This window comes from Gymnoscopelus microlampas (assembly GCF_963454915.1).
Source record: "Gymnoscopelus microlampas genome assembly, chromosome: 4".
NCBI classification, from domain to species: domain Eukaryota; kingdom Metazoa; phylum Chordata; class Actinopteri; order Myctophiformes; family Myctophidae; genus Gymnoscopelus; species Gymnoscopelus microlampas.
This window is the reverse complement of record NC_139941.1, coordinates 10008983-10031882: the sequence shown is the minus strand read 5'-3', so window position 1 is coordinate 10031882 and position 22900 is coordinate 10008983. Positions and strand designations below refer to the sequence as shown.

Below are 22900 nucleotides of genomic sequence, written 5' to 3'. Positions count from 1 at the left end.
CGCTGCGACACGTTGTGAGCTTGAAGATCGGCTATTTTCCGGTGTTTGACATGGCCGCACAACCAAGTATGAAATAGGGAAAAATTGACAACCCCGACCCCTAAACCTAACCTCTGAATGTCTAATCCTAACCCCAACCTGAATCTTGTTCTAATTGTAAACGTATCTCTAAAAGATATTTCAACCATAAAACACCAATTTTTCTCACGAGGATCAGGACAATGGTCCTCACAACGTCTCACAAGTATAGTGATACAAACACACACACACACACACACACACACACACACACACATGCACGCGCACACACACACACACACACACACACACACACACACACACACACACACACGAACACACAACATCCCACCCCTGGCAAAGACAACCATACCCCCCACCCCCACACACACACACACACACACACACACACACACACACACACACACGCCCCCAGGCAAACACAAGCTCACCACCAAGGCCATGACACACAAATCATTGCTGTCGGGGTAGAAAAACCTCGCACTACAGTGTCACACAAAAGTAGCAAAAATAGATTATCTACAAGCTCCACGACATTTTGAGCTATAAATATTGAGTAGTAGAGAGAAAAGTATTAACAAGAGCTTGGGACTTAAACTACACTGAATCCAATTAGTCCATGAGCCAGACAAGATTTCATTGCCGAAAGAGTGGGCAAAACCATACCTATATTAAATTGTTCATAGGGTCAATATAAGTAAATACATATATGATACCTTTCCAGAGGACTAGCTTTTTCATAGTTATCACACATTTTGTTATTTTCCCCATACGTACATGACAGGTGAAAAAAAACACAACATTTAAAAAAGAGTTATCATAATGAAACTTCCCCAGTTGATTACTTACATGAAGACAAAGATTTTTCGTATTACAAGTTTTCTGAAATTGTATATTTAAATGTGCAAATTAGGACATGTTTTCCTATATAGTGCCTAAGTCTTTTGTAAACAGAAAATATGTGTTTTCAAGTCGGGATACCAATTTCATCCAATCAGGAGAGAGAAGAAGGATACAGGATGAAAACAAGTGAAACGCAAACACTCTAATAGCAATGATTAGTATCAAGTAAAAGTATCAATACTGCAAAGTCCGAAATATAAAATGTACTTGAGTACAAGTACAAAAGTATTGGTATCAAAATGTACTTAAAGTACCAAAAGTACTCATTATGCAGAATATCCCATTTCACAAAGTTTTCACATGCATAAAATGCATTAAAATCTTTTGAAAATAGCAGATCTACAAGCTCACAATGCGTCGCATCGCGACACATTGTGAGCTTGTAGATCGGCTATTTTAAAATGGCCGAAATGTATATATAAGGCTTAAGTGGTTTTGTAATAATAATCAAAATCTACTACTAAAGTTTTCTAATCCTTGTAGTGGAGTAAAAGTACAATATTTGCTTCTGAGATGTAGTGGAGTAGAAATACCTAAATATCAAAAATTGTACTTAAATACAGTACTTGAGTACATGTACTGTACTTAGTTACTTTACACCACTGGTGTGGTTATGCACGTGGAATCAAATGTTACAGGTGTACATACACTGTACAGAAATGCTTGTGTAATCATTGTGTGCGGGCCCAATCTGTGAATGTGTCACTTTGAGGATATTCAGTTCATCAAAAAGTCTGAAAATAACATTTTACCTAGAGACAGACAGTCAAACTCCTTTTCGAAGCTCTTTCATGGTTCAAGGTCTCTCTAGAACAGAGAGAAACGATGCATAAATTTAGGCCTGTGATGTGAGACACCTGCTTTGGTTTGTTTTTTAAACATGAGAGGTTTTTTCATCCATAAGTCTCAAGGGGAAAGCTGACAGTGAAAACGTTACATTCAAAGAATGGAAATAGAACTATTTGTTCATCCTATACCGATTTCATCAATGCAAAGCTATTACTGTCCATATCCTGCCTGGACTAGTCGGTCAGCTATTTTAAATTATTTACATAACAATTTGCAGGGCCAGATATTATTGCTGGCTGGCCATGCTGCCTACCACTGCTCTATACTTAGTAAACTGGACCGCTTTATTCTGTCTACAACAGTTTTTCTCAAATCTTTTCATGTCAAGGACCCCCAAAATGATGTGTATTTGGCCAAGGACCCCCAGAAGAGATGATTTGAGAAAAAAAATGCCAAATTATTCAACATTTTCGATATTTTTCAAATGTTTAAAAGAAATAGCAGATGTACAAGCTCACGGCGCGGCACGAAGTGACGCGCTGTGAGCTTGTACATCTGCTATTTGTGAATAGCCAACGAATGAATGGATAAAGTGGTTAAAATTGTTTTGATGCTATGTTAATAACTACTTTTGCTGGACCCCCCTGGGAGTCCCCGGACCCCACTTTGAGAACTACTGGTCTACACCAAATCTCTTTGCCACAAAAATAGCCGATCTACAAGCTCACGTATAGATCTATTTCTGGCTATTAATGCTCCCCCCAGGAACATGGATGCTGTAGGGATCTTAAGTAACGGTTATACCGCCAGGTTAGTGCAGTGTCCTTCACCTTTGTGCTGACGTGTGCGTTCACCTTCCCAGGGCGGGGTGTGTGTGCGTGTGTGCGTGTGTGTGTGTGTGTGTGTGTGTGTGTGCGCGTGTGTGTGTGGGGAGCTGCCTGGCTGTGCTCCACGCTCACTGGATGATAAATGACAACTCACTCCTAACTACCTTCAACTCCGTTGACGGGCCTGCGTGTGCGTGTGCGTGTGCATGTGCGTGTGCGTGTGCGTAGAGGGGATGTATTGTGTTGAGAGGTGATTCTTTCACACTCAAAGAGATGGCAGTATGTGTGTGTGTGTGTGTGTGTGTGTGTGTGCGTGTGCATGTGTGTGAGAGAGCGAGAGGGGCGGGGGTATTTTATTATGCAGTGGTGAAAAGTAACTGAGCACATTTACCCTTTTTGAGATACTTTTACTTTACTTGAGTATACCTCCATTTTTCAATACTTCAACTCCCCTGCATCTCAGAGGCAAATATTATGTTTTTTACTCCACTACAATTATTTGAATACTGTTGATTTTGATTACATTATTACAAAACATGCAAAACCAATTAAGCCATAAACTTCCGCTCTTCAAAAACAGCCGATCTACAAGCTCACAAAGCGTCGCAATGCGACGCTTTGTGAGCTTGTAGATCGGCTTTTTTTAAGTAAAAATATCCCACAATTGTAGAATTAAGTACAGTATTATGCTTGACTAAATGTACTTGGTTGCTTTCCACCACTGTGAGAGGGGACTCTTTCACACTCAGAGAGACAGCAGAGACGAGTGTTTGTCACACGCACGCACGCACGCACGCACGCACGCACGCACGCACGCACGCACGCACGCACGCACGCACACACACACACACACACACACACACACACACACACACACACACACACACACACACACACACACACACACACACACACACACACACACACACACACACACACACACACACACACAGGTTCCCATGGTAACATGCCTGCTGGTGGTGAACATGCAAAACGTTATTTGTGGATCTTGTCTGAGGATGTACTGTATAACAAGTATAGAATTAGCACCACTCACCTAACCATGGACCCAACTATTAATGTGTTGCAGTCGGCGCAGAAACCTCTTATTTCCATATTCAAACTTTTTGTGTTTTCCCTTAAATTAACGCCCTACTTGATCCCACTACAGCGTCACACACAAGCATCGAAAGTAGCAGATCTACAGAGCTTGTAGATCTGCTACTTTTGATCCTGAAAAGTAACAGTCTTGGACATAATGAGGAAAACACATTTTCAGACGGGGACCCCCACGCAAGATTTGTGCTGTTAAAAAGTTTCAAAAAATGATTCCAAAAGGTTCACTTTCCTCTTTCTCCAACATTCTTTGAAAATAGCAGATCTACAAGCTCACAACGCATCGCGTCGCTATTTTTCAAAAAGCCCATATACATACTGTAGGGTTAAAGTGGTTAACCAATTAAGACCTGGAACGTATCTGTGTCACGTTAAGATTTCTTTAGGCTATTCAAAAATAGCAGATATACAAGCTCATAGCGCGGCACCGACTGCCGCGCTATGAGCTTGTAGATCTGCTATTTTTGCAAAATCGTGAACATTTGCGCAAATCTTTGAATATATATATATATTTTAAAGCGTTAGGATTTAGACAACATTTTTTCATCGGCCTCAGGTCTTAATGGGTTAAACTCATTTTGCTTGGGACCCCCTGGAACCCCCTCGAGGACCCCTCGTTTCTCTGTCTGCTGACGCTGCTGCGTCTTGTATTTCAGTGATGTTTATTTTGTTTCTTATTTTGCTGTGGGTTTTTGCTGTTGTTTTTCTGTGTTTTAGCTTACCCAGTGTTTGGCTTTCTGTGCAGCACTTTGGAAACCTTGAGTTGTAAAATGTGCTATATAAATAAAGTGGATTGGATTGGATTTTATTATTCTGTTTGTCTCAACTTATCCCCCCAAAAGAAACAAACACATGGTTTTGTGTGTCCCTTTCACAAATACAGTGTGTACCAATGCCTTTATATGGTCATGTGTATACTTTTTTCATCAATGAAAAAACATCAATTCATGTTTATGGTCAATTAAACCTAAAATAGTACATCCTGACAAGTTAAAGGTGATGTAGATATGTGTTGGGTTAAAACTAATAGTGTATTGTTAAAAAGTATATTCTGACAGTAATCATTGTTATTGAACAGTGCTTGTTCAATAACAGGGTCTCCCTGTCTCTCCAGCTCTTTAGTAAACAGAAAATACATTTTCAGGCGGTTCACAAATTTCATCCAATCAGGAGATAGAACCCTTTTATCAGCTTCAAGTTTATAGTAATTAAAAAATATATATATTTATATTTTTTTGTGTTTGCTTCACTAATCTCATGTATTAAAGTTCTCAGTCGCCATTTGAATTCCATACAAGCCAGCATGTCTTCTTTGAAAGCATGTTGCGCACCAAAAATAGCAGCTCTACAAGCTCACAACACGCCGCAGCGTGACATGTTGTGAGCTTGTAGATCTGCCATTAGTTATTTTAAGATTTGAAATGGTCAAACTAGCAATAGAATGTATGCTTAGAATCATCTCCCATAAACATGAATAATAAACATCTCAGAAATTCCATAAAAGCAAAAAGGTTAAAGCCTCAGTCAGTGATTTATTCAACTGGTTGGCTGTATAGCACAGAAGCGACATAGGTTTACAATGAGAATACCTAAACATCATAGCATTTTCGGTCGTGAGATTACATTTTTGCTTTATTCTATGTAATCTCTGTAGGGAGTGTCTCTGCTCATTACACACATTTAGATGAGACGTTCACACAATCCACCATTAAATACATTCTTTATTTTCACATATTGACATTTGGACAAAGCAGTAGTGCTGGTACATGGCATGACATGTTTCAAGCTACAATCCAGGTCTCATTTTAGACCACTCAAACCCCAGATAATTCAGGTGACAGGGGGTATACGTGGTCCCATCCTTCTTTCCCTCTACACCAAATCTTTTCTGCGATCTACAAGCTCCGTGAGCTCTATTTTCGCAGAGCGTGCGCCTATTATGACATGTCCAGAGTACGGATGCTATAGGGTTCATGTGGTTGATGAAGAAAAAGTTATAATCCAATATACAGATGTGCCACTTCAAAACTTCATACGTTACTGTTCTTTCCCTGAAAGTGCCCTGAAAACGCATTTTTTTCCTCCCTTTTCTGCCCTTAAAAATGCACTGTTTTGCCCCTGAAAAGAAGTTGTCACTACACACCCCCGTTTTTCCCTTCAACAGACATCCATATACATGAGAACAAAAGAATGTGTGTTGAAGAAGGTGTCAGACTCATTATGAGGCGAAAGGTGATTTGAAGAGGTCCTTGACCAGTTGCTCAAATTAATTAGCATCATAAAAGCAGTGATCATCAAAATAATTCAGCATTTTAAATGCCCTTCTTTGTCCCTCTTATTGCCCTGGGAATCCCCTGAAAATGTACTGTCTTGGCGATGGCAGGACATTTGAAGTTTTGAAATGGCACATCTGTATACGGTAGAGCATGTTAATACAATATAACTAGCACACCGTTTCTCAATGTCTGGTCCGGGGTCCACCAGGCGGGTCAAAATGGACCCTTACGGGGTCTTCAACTCTGAGAGTGTACAAATAGAACCATTTTTTTCTTTTATATCTTTGGGACCCCAATCTACACTGCAAAATCCTTTGTTAATTTAACTCTGAGAGTGTACAAATGGAACCAAATGGACCCATAAGGGTCCATTTGGTTCCATTTGTACACTCTCAGAGTTACAGACCCGCAAGTGTCCATTTGGACCCCCATAGTGGTCCCCCAGACCCGAGTCATTTAGACCCCAGGTGTCTGGTAGGGCCACCTACTGGCTGACAACCAGTCAATAAAGTTATTTGAAGCAGACGGCGCACCAGATTGAACTGAACACTAAGACGCGCCGCCATCTTAGTTGTAGTTCTGAGTTCGGACTATCGAACAATTACCTCCCTTTCGCCAGGAAAGGGCGACAACGGACGTAAAAAAAAAACTCCTCCGGATTGTAGCTTGTCGTTGCTGTCAGGTGGAAACCTCATTATGTGCAGAAATTCAAATATAGCAAAAATAGCTGATCTAAAAGCACAAAACACACGTTTTGAGCTTTCAGATCAGCAATTGTTTTCTACTTTTGTGTGACACTCTAGTATGACAAAGTGGGGCGTTAACTTATGGAAAAACATAAAAAGTTAAAATGTGGAGATGAGGTTTTTCTGCCCGACAGCAACGTTGTCATATCAGGAGTGAGACAGTTTGGACAGGTCCAAGTGTCGGTCGAAGATGGCGGAGAACTCGTCAGAGAGCAGCTGGTGGAGGCCGACACCGTCGTGGGCGTACACCCAGCGCTGCCCCGTCCAGCCGTACCGCTTTGGACCGCTGCACACGCACACACACACAGAGATCATCATCATCAAGTACTGTACTTAACTCATTGAGTGCCATTAACGTGTTTCACGTGTTTTACCGCTATGGCGGAACGTGCCAATGACGTGTTTGACGTGTTTTTGAAAAAATATGTTAAAAAAAATATATGTTCAGAACCCAAGATATCATTATCTGAGCAGCTCCATCCGCTCCTTGTTTAACATATAACTGAAAAAGGCTGTATCTCGCTTCCTAAGCACTTTTTTTTTACTTTGAAAAAATCTCTGGCACTGGGACAACATAGCCAGAAATAATTCTGGCACTCGGTGAGTTAAGTAAAATCTTGAGGTATTTTTTACTTTCTTCAGTATTTACAATTGTCAATGCTTTTACTTCTACTACATCTCAGAGGAAAATATTGTACTTTTACTCCACTACAGTTATATGAAAACTTTAGTTAAGTTACTTTGTAGATTTTGATTATTATTACAAAACACACTAACCACTATATACATTTCGGCCATTTGAAAATGGCAGATCTACAAGCTTGTAGATCGGCTATTTTCAAAATATATTTTTTAACATTTTGCACGCTGCAATGCCTCAGCCACCGTCGAAGAAGAGAAAGATACTCGTTTAAAGCAAACTTTTAGTTTCAGCTCAATAATTCATGGCATTCCTTGTATTTGTATTAGTTTAAAAAGACTAAAACTAAGCTAAAAGATATTTCCTATACAAACATGTTTCCTAATTTAAGGTAAAATAAAATGCACGCGGTGCACGCGTGCATGACGCCATTAATACACCGTCCTGCCAGTAAAAAAAAACATCACCATGACACTGCTGCCAAGGACGCGTGATTATGAATCCCACCAACGTTATAGGATATAGACCCGCCTTACCTGTCTGATTGGCTCCCTGGCAGGCATTGTTTTACTGAGGTTAGGGTTAAGGTTAGGTTTAGGCATAGTTTTACTGAGGTTAGGGTTAAGGTTAGGTTTAGGCATAGTTTTACTGAGGTTAGGTTTAGGCATAGTTTTACTGAGGTTAGGTTTAGGCATAGTTTTACTGAGGTTAGGTTTAGGCATAGTTTTACTGAGGTTAGGTTTAGGCATAGTTTTACTGAGGTTAGGGTTAAGGTTAGGTTTAGGCATAGTTTTACTGAGGTTAGGGTTAAGATTAGGTTTAGGCATAGTTTTACTGAGGTTAGGGTTAAGGTTAGGTTTAGGTATAGTTTTACTGAGGTTAGGTTTAGGCATAGTTTTACTGAGGTTAGGGTTAAGGTTAGGTTTAGGTATAGTTTTACTGAGGTTAGGTTTAGGCATAGTTTTACTGAGGTTAGGGTTAAGGTTAGGTTTAGGCATAGTTTTACTGAGGTTAGGGTTAAGGTTAGGTTTAGGCATAGTTCTACTGAGGTTAGGTTTAGGCATAGTTTTACTGAGGTTAGGGTTAAGGTTAGGTTTAGGCATAGTTGCAAAAACGAGAACTGTCAATCACAGCGACTAATGGCCAATCACAGTGGGTTTTGACTAGAACTGAAGTGGGATCCAAAATAACGCGCCAAGGACGTGTTTTGACGTGTACTGGTGTTTTTAGTGTTTACACTAGATGCGCTCTTTGCTAACATATGAGTCACCATTTGACTCCCAGTGAAGCAGTGAAGCAGCAAATCACGTGAACGAAAATAAAAACAGCCACATTCACTACCATTCTAATGGATTTGGAAAAGGCCTTTTTCTCTGCTTTGAGTGCTTTCTGTTGCTTTTTGGCGAAAACAACCTACATTCAACTGCCAGAACGGCTTATCGGTAACGCTTTTTTCCCACTTAAAATAACTAAAGCCATCGGTGGATGGATCGTTGTGAAGAATAATATTCTATGATTTTTCAAAGGTTAGCGAAGACGCTCAGAATCGCTGGCAAGGTCGGCTATAGATGGATGTTTTACTCTGGCGATGAATGAGTTAATCACAGGTTAAAAGGTGCATTCTTTTTTTCTGCTGAACACAAAGCTGAACAGGATGCCAGATGTCATACGATCTGCCCTGTAACGATAATACTTGAGATGCGGGAAATCGAAGCGCACACGTGCACTGCACACATGTGCGCACGTACAAACACAAACAGTCACTCACACACACACACACACACACACACACACACACACACACACACACACACACACACACACACACAGTTTACATATAAGTCCAGACCAACGCAATGCAACTTACAACAAAATCTTAAAACTGGGGATTTGACAGTCCACACCCAGGGGCCGGGACCCCCATAACTCTGAGAGTGTATAAATGGAACCATTCGTACACTCTCAAGAGTTACAGACCTGTAAGGGTCCATTTGAAACCGTCTCAGGAAACCCTGAGGGTCCCTGGACACCACTTTGAGAACCACCGTGATAAACAACAGAAGGGGCCGTCCCTGAACTGGACGGCGGCGGACGGTGACAGACGCACATCGCGGCGAGGGGCAGAGATACTGTAGTTTAGCGTCTCCACAGCACTCCAACCTGTTATATTAGATTGTAAACGCATGTTCAAAAATAGCTCTCCTTTCCTTTCTCCCATTCGCTCGCTCTATTTTTCTCTCTGTAAAAAAAGACAGACTCGCACTGTGTGTGTGTGTGTGTGTGTGTGTGTGTGTGTGTGTGTGTGTGTGTGTGTGTGTGTGTGTGTGTGTGTGTGTGTGTGTGTGTGTGAGAGAGACACAGAGAGAGAGAGAGAGAGAGAAAGAGAGAACTTACCACAACCCAGTTTCTCTACGATACGATGTGCTGCATTCTTTTTGGTGACTTTGTTGGAGTAGCTCTTTAAACTGCCGTTATATAAACATGGTAATTCTATAGGGTTCCCACACAGTTTTTAACGATGAATTTTCAAAACTTTTCCATAACTTTCCAAAGTATGTTACCCCATTTCCAGGCCTATAGCAATCACACGGGGCAATAATGAGACTCTTAAACCAGTGTGCTATCAATGCACCAAGACAGACCCGAAGGTGCGTAGGTGTCCTGTGACAAAAAGAACAGATCTACAAGCTAACAACGTATCACGTCGCACTGCATTTTGCCATGCTAAATCTTCCATGAAATGTTGGACAAAAACAATGTATTTTGTTCCACCCAATTTTCCAAAACATTTGATTAATTCCAAACCTTTTCCAGGCCTGGAAAACGTTTTTTTCTAATTAAAACAAAAATCCAGGAATTTCATGACCGTGGGAGCCCTGATTCTAACTAAAGGTTGATTACCAGGTCTTCTTACTCTTACGTCCAAAACGCTCCCAGAGAGAGCTGTACGCACTCAGATTGTGTAAATGTTTGATAGCTTCTGATACGTTTTGCTTGCGATTGAACAAGTAGAATCACTTGCGACGCGACGAGACAACATGAGGCGACCTGTGACGGGGTAATAGGCTCTATGTAGGCTCTACAGCAGCCATATTGGAAAGAAATTGGACCTCTTCCTTAACACACAGGTGTTACCAATGATTCTAATGAAGGGTGTTCCATTTAGTGTAGCACAGTGGTTCTCAAACCTTTTAATTTCAAGGACCCCCATAACTCTGTTCCGTAACAGAGTTACGGAACACTCTCTTTGTACACTCTCAGAGTTACACACCCTAAGGGGCCATTTGGAACCCCCTCAAGGAACCAAGAGGGTCCATGGACCACACTTTGAGACCCACTGGTGTAGCAGAGTGTTTCCAGTGAGCCAACATGCACAATATCAGCACCCTGACTCTGTTTGACCAGAATGGAACAGAGCCTTAATTAGTATCACATTGGTAACAAGGAAGTAAGAAGAGGCCCAATTTCTTTCCAATATGGCTGATTTATTTCCAATATAGAGCCTATTCAGACCGCTGCGACGATCTCTACGACGTTCCGCCAACGGTTTTCGTCGCATCGCGCTGCATTGGTCTGGACTGGCCTATTTAAGAGATGATCTGGAGCATACAGCTTGTCTGTCTGTGTGGAATATTTATTTTTCTATGATGTGTATACTTTTTTTGTCCTGCACCAACTTGACCAGTTGGATGTGTGCAATATTATAACACGTTCCTTTTGAATCAGTTACCTTGTTGGAGAGGAGAGCCAGATCTGTTTGTTGGGGGTCTGCTTGTTAATGACATACGTCCCGTGAACACCGCCCACCTTCACTGTCAAAACTCCACTCTACAGAGAGAGAGAGAGAGAGGGAGAGAGAGAGAGGGGGGGGGGGAGGTAGATAGAGGGGGGGGGGAGGGTTAAATCATTTCTTTTAACCACTTAAACCCTACAGTATATGGTTGACCGGAGTCGCTCAGGGTCTTTTCTGTTTTCCGTTATTGTGGCGAAAGCTTTCGCAGGAAAATAGCAGATCGACAAGCTCACGACGCGAAAGCTTTCCCCACAATATGAATGCTGGGGTTTGAGATGTTAAGCCGGCGACACCCTCATGTGAAGGAGTAGAAAATTAAGTTTGAGAGGAGGAGGCCATGCAGCAACCTAACCGTCTTTTCCCGTCTTAAATAAACATATAAAAAAAATAACATCTTTTAAATGTGTATGAATGGTCACCACTTATGATGCTCTCTGATGGTCATGCTAAGGTTAGTGAAAAAAAAGAAGAATAAAAAGACCTTGCCTGCCAAGTGCACAACAACACACAGCGTTATATATTTATGAACCATGGAGAGAGAGAGAGAGAGAGAGAGAGGGAGAGAGAGGGAGAGAGAGGGGGAGGGGGGAGAGAGAGACAGAGGGTGGGATATATTGGATTTTTCGGTGGGGCAGATCCCATAGGAAATCAAATGGTGACAGGGTGCCTGCCATTCATCACACACAAACATACACACGCACGCGCGCGCACACACACACACAAATCTGGATTGTTAATTTAACACCAGAAAAGGGTCAATTTTTCACTCACACACACACACGCACACACGATTGATTAACTATGGCAGAGTGACTAGCTATCTGCATTCCAAAGTCCCCTGACAAACACTTGTTCAAATCAATTACCCACGGTCCTGCAGTAAGGGACCATAGGGAAACAGAGGGTCCCCCGTTCACTTCCCCGCCCCCAGATCTGTGTGTCAAAGTGTCCCTGAGCAACCCCCTAACTGCTCCCAGAGGCGATGTGTTAATGAATTAATATCACTCACTGCTCCTAATAGGGCTGTCACGTTTACAACATTTAAGTTGACTTTTAATTGTCACACAAGTAATTGCGAATTCTGTTCGCCTTTAGGCTTCGTAATAAAACATTGCACAGGGCAGAATAGGACAAATAACTGAAATATACAGAGAAACTACTGACATATTTAATAATGTTATACTTTCAAACAAAAATAGCAGCAATAGCTAGCCTGCGTAAGCTTGCAGATTTGCTAAACTGTTTGAAAATGTATGAGCATTTTTCAACATGGAAATGATTATGGTGATTATGCAAAATAAATGCGATTATCTCAATTAATTATGATTAGGCGATTATCTCAAATAATTATGATTAGGCGATTATCTCAAATAATTATGATTAGGCGATTATGTAATAATTGTGACAGGCCTAGCTCCTGATGGTTAGTATGGGTAAATACAGAGGACATATTTCAACGAGCACTAGGACCATGTACAGACACCGCGTCTGTGTCAACCTGTCAGTCTGTCATCCGGACAACACAGCTCAGCCTTGACCGCTCAAGGCACCACGGTACTTGTTATTCACTGTGTGTGTGTGTGTGTGTGTGTGTGTGTGTGTGTGTGTGTGTGTGTGTGTGTGTGTGTGTGTGTGTGTGTGTGTGTGTGTGTGTGTGTGTGTGTGTGTGTGTGTGTGTGTGTGTGTGTGTGTGTGTGTGCGTGTGTGGTTCAAGTATATACAATAGATTTCTGCAGAATCTGTGGTTCAGGACCCCAAATGGGGTGGGGGGGGGTGTTGGAGGGAGATTTTTTTTTCTCACTCAACAATAAACAAACCAACATACAATACAGTGTATACGGGGTATCTGCACATTTTTAAGTACCACGTAAAAAAAACATTGGCCAAATTGCCTATTTTGTTTTTTTTATATATTATAAAAAATACAAAAAACATGCTTACAAGCATGTAGATTGGCTATTTTCACAATTTTGATCTGTGGAACTGAATCAAACAAAATGTAATGCCTCGACTCCTACAATAGTGCTTGTCAGGGTGAGTCTGGTGTCCCCAGGTGAAATATGATTAGTTTGGGGCAGGGTACCGGCCTGAAAAGTTTGAGAACCACTGTATCAGATCTCTCTATCTGTCTGATTAAAAAAAAATGTATTTGATTTTATTAGACAGGAAAAAACACATGCTACATCATGTTCATCGGAGAAACATCAAGGATACAAACACATAATCTGTCACATAACATAGTCTGTGTATCTGTCTGTCTGTCTGTCTCAGAGGAGGGCTGAGGACAGTTCAGAAACCTGCCCTCCAGTGACATCATCGATTGGCAGGAAATTTCAAAGAATTTCAACTTTTGTTGAAATACAAATGCTTCTAAAATATTATAAAATTATATATATATATATATATATATATATATATGTATATATATATATATATATATATAGATATAGATGGATATATAGATGTGTGTGTATGTCATAAGATTGAAAATGGGCAAAGTGCTCCTTTATATCATTTTATTATCATCTATTATTTTTATAATCAATTTAATCGAATAATTTGATTAACTGTCGCACCTCCGACTATAACATTCCCAGAATACAGACACTAGGCTCCTCCATTTGTAACGTCGCACCATTTTATGATAAGCATGCATTAAGTGGCTGAACCATAAAGCCTAATTTATGATCGCGCACCGAGGGACGGCCGAGAATAGCAGACATACAAGCCCTACAACGCGTCACGGAAGCGACGCGTTGTAGGGCTTGTATGTCTGCTATTCTCGGCAAAGTATGAATGGGGCTTAAAAATGCCTCAACAGAGCCAGAGCCATTTATTATGGCCCCGAGAAATGGAAGGATTCAACCTTGACGGAGACACGCTGCCGCTCAAGGACAAAGCCCTTCCAGGAGGCAATAAAAGTCAGGCGGTGGGTTCGGCAAAGGGCAACACCTACAGTACTGTATGTACAGTACGGTACGGTACAGTACAAACACGCTGCTACTGTAGCTGCTGTAGACTAGATGGCCCGAGCAGCACCGAGCGCAGGAATCAATCTTTATGCAGCCGCAAGGACACCCTCATGAATTCTGCAGGAGCTCTCAGGCTCACCGTGTAAGGTAACAAATCGTCCAAGCCAACAGTAGGATTTCACACTCCTCTTCTTGCACCATTAACCCATTAAGACCGGGAACGCATCTGTCATTTTAGATTCGAACCACTTTAACCATTATCTTATACTTTTGGCTATTCAAAAATAGCAGATCTACAAGCTCATAGCACTCAAGATCTGCTATTTTTTGAATAATCGTGAAAATGTTTGCAAATCTTTGAATATATATATATATTTTTAAAGCAAACATTTATAACTCACATCTTTGCTTCCAGGAATTCTACAAATGTACAAAAATAAGGTATAAAAAGATTGCTGCGGACCACCACCTCAAAATATGTTGTTCCAGGGACCCCCCCTCAGAAGCAAAGGTTTTAGTTTAAAAAAAAAATATATACATTCAAAGATATACACAAATTTTCACGATTTTTCAAAAATAGCAGATATACAAGCTCATAGCGTGGCACTTAGTGCCACGCTATGAGCTTGTAGATCTGCTATTTTTGAATAGCCAAAGTATAAAAGAATGGTTTAAGCGGTTACCCAGATGCGTTCCCGGTCTTAATGGGTTAATGTCTATGTCATGAACAGTATACAGTATACCAGCTGCTATGCTCACGCACCTTATGTCTAAAAAACCTCATGTACATAATGTTTGGATGGATATGCTACAGTATATGTAAATATGTAGATACCCTTAGTTTAACCCTTAATTAGTTTCTTTCTCTTTCTGGAAATGATCAAAAACGACGGAGCTTGCATGCACAGAAACTAATTCCACCCACTGTTTTGCACCTGTAAACCTGTTATGTGACAATAAAGATGATTCTGATTACAGGGGGGGGGGGGAGGCTGTCTGGAGCAGTATTATCTTTGTTTCCTGTTACACTGTCTTAGGACCAAGTTGGATGTTCATTTGTGGAAAAAAAATGGAGAAACCCCCCCCCCCCCCCCTGAAATATGGAGATACCAGTTTTCAGTAGTTAACACAGCGGAATCCTCGATGTTAATTTAACTAAAACGGCCCGGTAATTTTGCTGTGTATGAAGACATCTCTGAAAAGCAGCTGCATTGAGCCGTCCCCCCCCCGTCCCCCCTCCTCTCATGATGTCTGTCGTTCATCTCTTCACGAAACAATAATCCTTTCAAGTTATGGGTCAGGGTGGATGAGAGAACACTGTGTGTGTGTGTGTGTGTGTGTGTGTGTGTGTGTGTGTGTGTGTGTGTGTGTGTGTGTGTGTGTGTGTGTGTGTGTATACACTTGTGTTACTATACTTGTGAGGGCCAAATGTCTCAGCATAGTACAATTGGAGAAATAGACAAATTGTTGTTTTATGGTTAAAAAAAAGAAATAAGGGGAGTTAGGCTTACCATTAGGGCAAGATTCAGGTTAGGTTTAAGATTAGATATTTAGAAGTCAGGTTAGGGGTTCGGGTTAAGAAGAGTTAAACCTGATTTACACACCGGAAAAAAAAACGGTCGACAAGCTCTGCAACGCATTGTAAGGCTTGTAGATCTGCTATTTTCGGCTTTAATACTACGGTTAAAAATGGCAACAACATTGAAACCGATCCCATTCGAAAACTGCCGTTCTGAAATGCTGCAGTCCTCACAAGTATAGAAATACAAACGTGTGTGTGTGTGTTCTCCAGTATTTCAGATTGAATTGTTTTTTTGTGTGTTTGCCAGCCAGCGGGGAGATCCGCCCATCCTTGCAGGCTACCCGCCCAGCCTGCCACCACTCCAACGTCTTAACCCATTAAAACCTTGAGGCCGATTCTACAAATGCCTTCTAAACCAGTAGTACTCACACTTTCAAGATTTAAAAAAAAAATCCAAAATAGCAGTGACGCGCTGTGAGCTTGTACATCTGCTATTTTTGGATTTTTTTTCAAAAAAATCCAAAATAGCAAACATCTGCTATTTTTGAACGCAGAAGAAAATGACACACGATGCTTTCCCCGGTTTGAATGGATTAATCGTGTCGGCTGAACTGGGCCAGAAATCAATATGGCAGCTGGAGCGAGCAGCCAGCAACACAACACAACACAACTGCCACGGCCTAGATATACCTTCTGTAGCACACAGCGCTGGCACTGGGGCATTTGAGGGAAATACTCCTGTGTAAGATCAATGGCATTTTAGCTTATGATTAATGGTCATACAAATAATTCCAATTCATGATTGAATTGTGATTTCGGCATTAAACATGGGAAGATATTAATACAAAAAATGTTTGTTTTTTTTTTAGTTTTAGGTAGATAGGCAGATATGCACCCTGTGCACTTTTCAAGAGTTGTAACATAGCAGATCTACAAGCTCACAATGCGTAGTTTGAACATTGTTTACATGTTTTGCCCTCAATGACCAGAACAGGGACACCAGGTCTAAAATGGTTAAAAGACAATTATTTGCATGACAATTAATCATCAACTAAAATATGAAGATCAAGACAGCCCTATGGCTCATTGCTGACATGCTGTACAGTATTTACAGTAATCATGAGCAGGCACCATACATAAACATGTGATTCTTAGCTCCTCTCTCAGGATATCCAGTTCAATTTCCATGTGAATGGGTTTTGCTTCAAATGGGGAGCTTTTTCCTTTGATAAGTAAGTAAACAGCTCCCCCAAGTGGAGAGGGACATTCACTACAACTAACTCCTATTACGTTTGAAATGGTGAAGAGGTTATTTACAATTTAGGCATTTAGGAGGCGCTCTTAATCCAGAGCGATTTACAGTAGCAAGGTAAACACAAGGTAAACAAAGAACCCCCAAAATGATGGTATTTGAACTCGGGACCCGCCCCAAAATAATCATATTTGAACTGGGGACCGCCCACCCTGACAAGCGCACTTGGTATTGTAGGCATTACATTTAGTTTGACTCGGTTCCACATACAAACATACATACAAACAGCTAGATCGGCTATTTTAACAATGTTTGCCTCTTTGTCACAGAATATTTAACAATTTGACCAATTTGATTAAAAAAGTCCTTAAATCGTCACTTCAGAAATGTGCAGATACCCTGTATATACTTATACTGTATTGTTTGTTTTGTTGAGTGAGAAAACACATTTTGTCTATGATTTTAGTTTTATTTAAGCACACAAAACTAAATGGTTGTTGGTTCTAAATATCGGTTTCAATAGATTTTGGGTAAATTGTCCAGCCCGTTTTCTGAATGCAGGTTTGGTGCGAGTAGAGAGACTTACAGAGAAGAGGACATCAAAGTCCGCTGTAGAGAAGGGCTGTTCCATCAGGTCCTCAAAGTAGTCCGTCAGGTCATCTAGAGTTTCATCTGCCAGCTTCTCATACACAGCTTCAGGCAGCTCACTGTGTACCAACGGTGGAAAGTAATTAAGTACATTTAATCCAGTACTGTACTGTGTTTTTAAGCTCAATTTTGAGGTACTTTTTTTTACTTTACTTTCTTGAGTATGTCCAGTTTTCAACTACTGTACATCTCAAGAGGCAAATATGTCATTTTTTACTCCACTACAATTATTTGACAGCTTTAGTTACTAGTTGCTTGGTAGATTTTGATTATTATTACGAAACATACATTAACCACATAAGCCCTATTCTAGATCAGTCTATTTGACAATAGCAGATTGAAAATCCTTTTAGAAGATTTGCCTAAATTAAGGGGCGTCACACCAAAAAATGCCATTCATTTCCAATGGGTGCTGGCTACATTGAGCCACACGTTGTCGCCAGGCGACAAACAAAAGATACATTTTCCTTGTTTACGCAAATGAGCATCGCCTGGATTCAAGCAACAACGTTGCTTTTTGGTGAGAGTGCTTTTTTGGGGGCGACGGCGACATGGTGATCTGGCAACATATCGTGACAAAGTCAGTTTCGGTGTGAGCGCCACTTTAGGGAAGCCTCTCTTCTGGGGGGCGAACACTAGGCGAAAGTAGGAGACATACAAGCTCACAACGCTTCGCATAGCAACACGTTGTGTTCTACTTTTTTGCTATTTCCCCAGAAGATATTTGATGTTGAGGGAAAAAAGAAGCATGCCAAAACTAGTATAGAGCCCTGGGGAACTCCAGTCAACTAAGTATAATAGGGTTTAAATGGTTCATGTGGTTAAATTAATGAATATTAATACCTTTGAAGGACCGGGACTTGTTCTGTCAACGATTGTGACGTGAGGTGAATGTGGTTCCTCTGTACATCTCCTCCAAATCTGCTCTCACACCCCTGACATACACAACACAACACAACACCACACAACACAACACAACGTTATGCCTTATTCATAATCATATGGTTTTATCAATTCTGATTCTGCTTATTGATTCCCTGTTTCAGTTCCATAATACAAGTCTGTCTGACTTGCAGACAGACAGACTCATAGGAGACAGACAGATTCACAGACAGACTCACAGACAGACAGACAGACAGACACACAGAGACAGACAGACAGACAGACTCACAGACACACACACACACAGACAGACAGACAGACAGACAGAGACGACACACAGACAGATAGACAGACAGACACAGAGACAGGCACACACAGGCAGACAGACAGACTCACTGCAGAGCTCCAAGACGTCCATCGATGAACTCTGACATGTGAGAAGCACGCGTGCCGCTGTGATGAAAGAAGAGTTTAGATTAATACAGTGACCCTCAACCTTTTACATTTAAAGGACGCCCAGTTTGATACAATTTATTTTATTTTATTTTTATCTCTGGGACCCCAATCTACAGTGTTACAACTTCAGTGTTAATGTGACTCTGAGAGCGTACAAATGGAACCATATGGACCCGTAAGGGTCTATTTGGACCCCTGGTGGTCCCCGGACCCCGCGTTGAGAAACAGTGAATAAATATTTACAACATGTGCTGGTGGTGGAAAGTAACTATGTACATTTACTCCAATATTTTTACTTTACAGAGTATTTCCATGTATTTAATGCTTTATACTTCTACTCCACTACATCTCCGAGGCAATTATTGTACTTTTTACTCCACTATAATTATTTGACAGCTTCTAGATTATTATTAGAAAACATACAGTAAGTGATAAATGATGATATATTGTTATAGGTTATTCTACCCAGCAGCACATACACATTGTAATTAAAATCAGCTCCAACTTTACCAGCTGCAACATTTAAGAGATGAACACATTAATACATGACTAATTACCAATAACATGATTGTAATTGACCATTCTGCATATATGACTACTTTTCCATTTGCTACAAATGCCAATACTTCTGTAAAACTTGTACTTGTAACATGTCTACATGGCATTGCTAGCTTTACGTGTGTAAAGAAAACTGTTCTGACAACAACACTAAACTACTAATATACTGTTTTATTTGACCATGATACTGACCATGACAATTGAAGTATTTTTATATTGTGTTATTGCTTATTAAGTCAAAATATATGAATACTCTTCCACCACTGACGTTTTGTCAATAAGAACTTCATTGAATCAATCAATAATACTGTTGTCTGCGGTGTAAAGTAACTAAAAACATTTACTCGAGTACTGTACTTAAGGTAGGGTAAGTGATTTGCAATTATTCAAATAATTGCAAAATGGGTCTATGTTCTGATAGTACTCGTTACTATAGAGTGTCCTGTCCATATAAGGAGTCTCCCATGTCTCTCCAGCTCTTTATTAAACAGAAAATGCATTTTCAGTGACCTCTCCTGATTGGCTCAAATGTTGTCACCTACCTGAAAATGTACTATATTCTGTTTACTAAAGAGCTGGAGAGACCCCTGTGACCGAAAAAACGCTCTGTAGCAATGATTACTATCAAAATATATAGTACTTTAACCTTTTTAACAAAGAAAATAAATACAAAATAAAAAATATCACTTACCCTACCTTTAAGTAACATTTTGAGGTATTTTTATTTTACTGGAGTATTTCCAAGTTTCAGTACTTTTACTTCTACTCCACTACATCTCAGAGGCAAATATTGTACTTTTACTCCACTACAATTATTTAAAAACTTTAGTTACTAGTTACTTTGTAGATTTTCATTATTATCACAAAACCACTTCAGACTTATATATACTTTGGCAATTTGAAAATAGCAGATCTACAAGCTCACAACGCGCCGCTTTGCGACGCGTTGTGAGCTTGTAGATCTGCTATTTTCAAAAGATTTATATACATTTTATACATTTGAAGACTTATGAAATGGGACATTCAGCATAATGAGTACTTTTACGTTTGGTACTTTAAGTACATTTTGATGCCAATACTTTTGTACTTTTACTCAAGTAAATTTTTAATTCCAGACTGTCACTTGTAGCAGAGTATTTCTACATTGCAGCACTGATACTTTTAAGTAAGAAATGTGAGTACATTTTCCACCACTGGTTAGCTAAGCTGCATGCTAGCTTCATATAACCTCAAGTTCACATCATAAGACACTTATCATCATCATAATAAAGGTTAGTTTACCTGCAGTGCAGACACACATGGCCCAGTCACAGTGCTATATAGATGTGTGTGTGATGTGTGTGTGTAAATACATGATCTACATGCTTTACTGAACAGTCTCAGCATGTTGATGATGCTCTCTGTTTATGAAACTCTCTATGATGAAACTATAACACTCCTCTACTACTTCCTGCTTTCTCTTCTTCTGTCAGCTTTACTGGGGGGTTGTCACTTCTGCTTTTAGGTGCATACCGCCCCCTACTGTACCAGAGTATGTGTGCTCCTACAATCAAAGACACTGTTCATTTGGATGTGTGTAGCTATAAAATACATATACCTCATATTATGCAGTGGTGGGAAAAGTCACTCACATGTTTTACTTAAAGGAGTAGTTCACCCAAAAAATGACTTATTTTCTATCAATTGCACACCCTATGAAGCCTTGAATCCATGGATTCTTTTTTATTTTTGTCGCAATCCTAAGCAAATAATTTGATTCCCATCTTCTACCGGCTAATGTATCCGGTAGGAGACACAAAGTAGATTATTTGTGACTCCTACCAGAAATACACACGGTCATCAAATTATTGTCTTAGGAATGCCACAAAAACAAAAATAAATCCATGAAATCAAGGCTTCATGGGGTGTGTAATTGATAGAAAATAAGTATTTTTTTGTGTGAACTCCTCCTTTAAGTAAAAGCATCAATACTGCAATGTAGAAATACTCTGTTACAAGTAAAAGTCCGGAATTCAAAATTGACTTGAGTAAAAGTACAGTATTGGTATCAAAATGTACTGAGTATGGACGTTGTTGTCGTGAAAACATAGTTCATCGTTTTTAAAAAGGTTTTTACTTAAGTAAGAAACCTAAGTGTACTTCTTCCACCACAGCATGCTAGAGACAACCCCTGTGGAAAATCGACTGTTATAAATAGCCTTTTGTAAGTCAGTGTTTCTCAATGTAGGGTCCAGGGACCCTCAGCTTTCCTTTAGGGCAGTGGTTTTCAACCTTTTTTTGCGTCAAGGACCCCCAAATTGACACACATTAGCCCAGGGACCCCCATTTGAAAAGTTATGCCAGGGACCCCCAGAGACGATTTTTACGGCTCTAGCAGTGATTCTCAACCATTTCAATTTCAAGGACCCCCAGTTTAACATGCATTAGGCTACAGACCCCCATTTAATGGCATTTCTATCTCTGGGACCCCAATTTTTATTATAAAATCAATGTTAATTTAACTCTGAGAGTGTACAAATGGAACCAAATGGACCTGTTAGGGTCCATTTGGTTCCATTTGTTACACTCTCAGAGTTAGACCCATAAGGGTCCATTTGGTGCCTAATCTATCATTTAGCTGGGGACCCCCTGGAACTCCCTCAAGGACCACTGGTGGTCCCCAGACCACTGGTTGAAAAGCACTGCTTTAGGGGGTTCTAACTGGACCCCTGTAAGTTAATTTTGAAAGGGAAGAAATGGAACCAAATGGACCCTCACCGGTCCATTTGGTTCCATTTGTACACTCTGAGAGTTATGGGGGTACTTGAAATTTAAAAGAAAGTTTGAGAACCACTTAGTTATAAGCATTAAGCAGGCTTTCACTCAGATCATTATGCTAAACAGTCAGCAGGGGGCGCACAGTGTTAGAGTTTTAAGTGGGGAGCAAAGTTTGGGCAGTTCAAACTAATGTAAGACAATTATAGAGAAATACATAAGTATCACTCAGTACATAAATGTATGCTTTTCTGAAAATATTGACAATATTTTAGCATTATTATAGGTTATAATCATTGACTTCTGTGTCATAGTTTTCCCATCTTTTTATTTACCTATCCACAAGTTTCCTATAGGGCATGGTGGGCATCACTTCCTGTCGATTTGATCCCTGATACCTGATCAAATCGACAAGAAGTGATGCCCACCATGCCCTAGGAAACTTGTGGATGAAGATAGTTTAATAAACATAGATGTGTGCACGCACGCATGTGCGTGCACACATCTGTCCTATATTCAGCAAAAGGTTGAACTACAATGTGGTTGCTGGACTGCTTATTTCAGTGGTTCTCAATCATTTTCACGCCAAGGGCCCACAAATTAATATGTACAGTATCTGGCCGCGGAGCCCCATCTGAACAATGTTGTGCCAGGGCCCCCCAATATTTTTGAAAATAGACGATACAAGCTCACAACACGTCAGCAAAGCAAGTTGTGAGCTTGTAGA

The 22900-nt window shown here is 40.3% G+C and overlaps 1 protein-coding gene across 1 annotated transcript; it reads right to left on the bottom strand.

Moving 5' to 3' along the window:
- Positions 1 to 5377: 5377 nt before the first annotated feature.
- Positions 5378 to 20833, bottom strand: LOC311043650 (frataxin, mitochondrial-like). The gene is made up of 6 exons (XM_084054961.1): positions 20701 to 20833; positions 18802 to 18858; positions 18367 to 18458; positions 17462 to 17582; positions 11067 to 11164; positions 5378 to 6982 (listed from the first exon to the last, which is right to left on the bottom strand). Exons 1-6 carry the CDS (start codon positions 20803 to 20805, stop codon positions 6844 to 6846), a joined length of 612 nt encoding a protein of 203 aa, XP_083911087.1. The 5' UTR covers positions 20806 to 20833; the 3' UTR covers positions 5378 to 6843.
- Positions 20834 to 22900: the final 2067 nt, after the last annotated feature.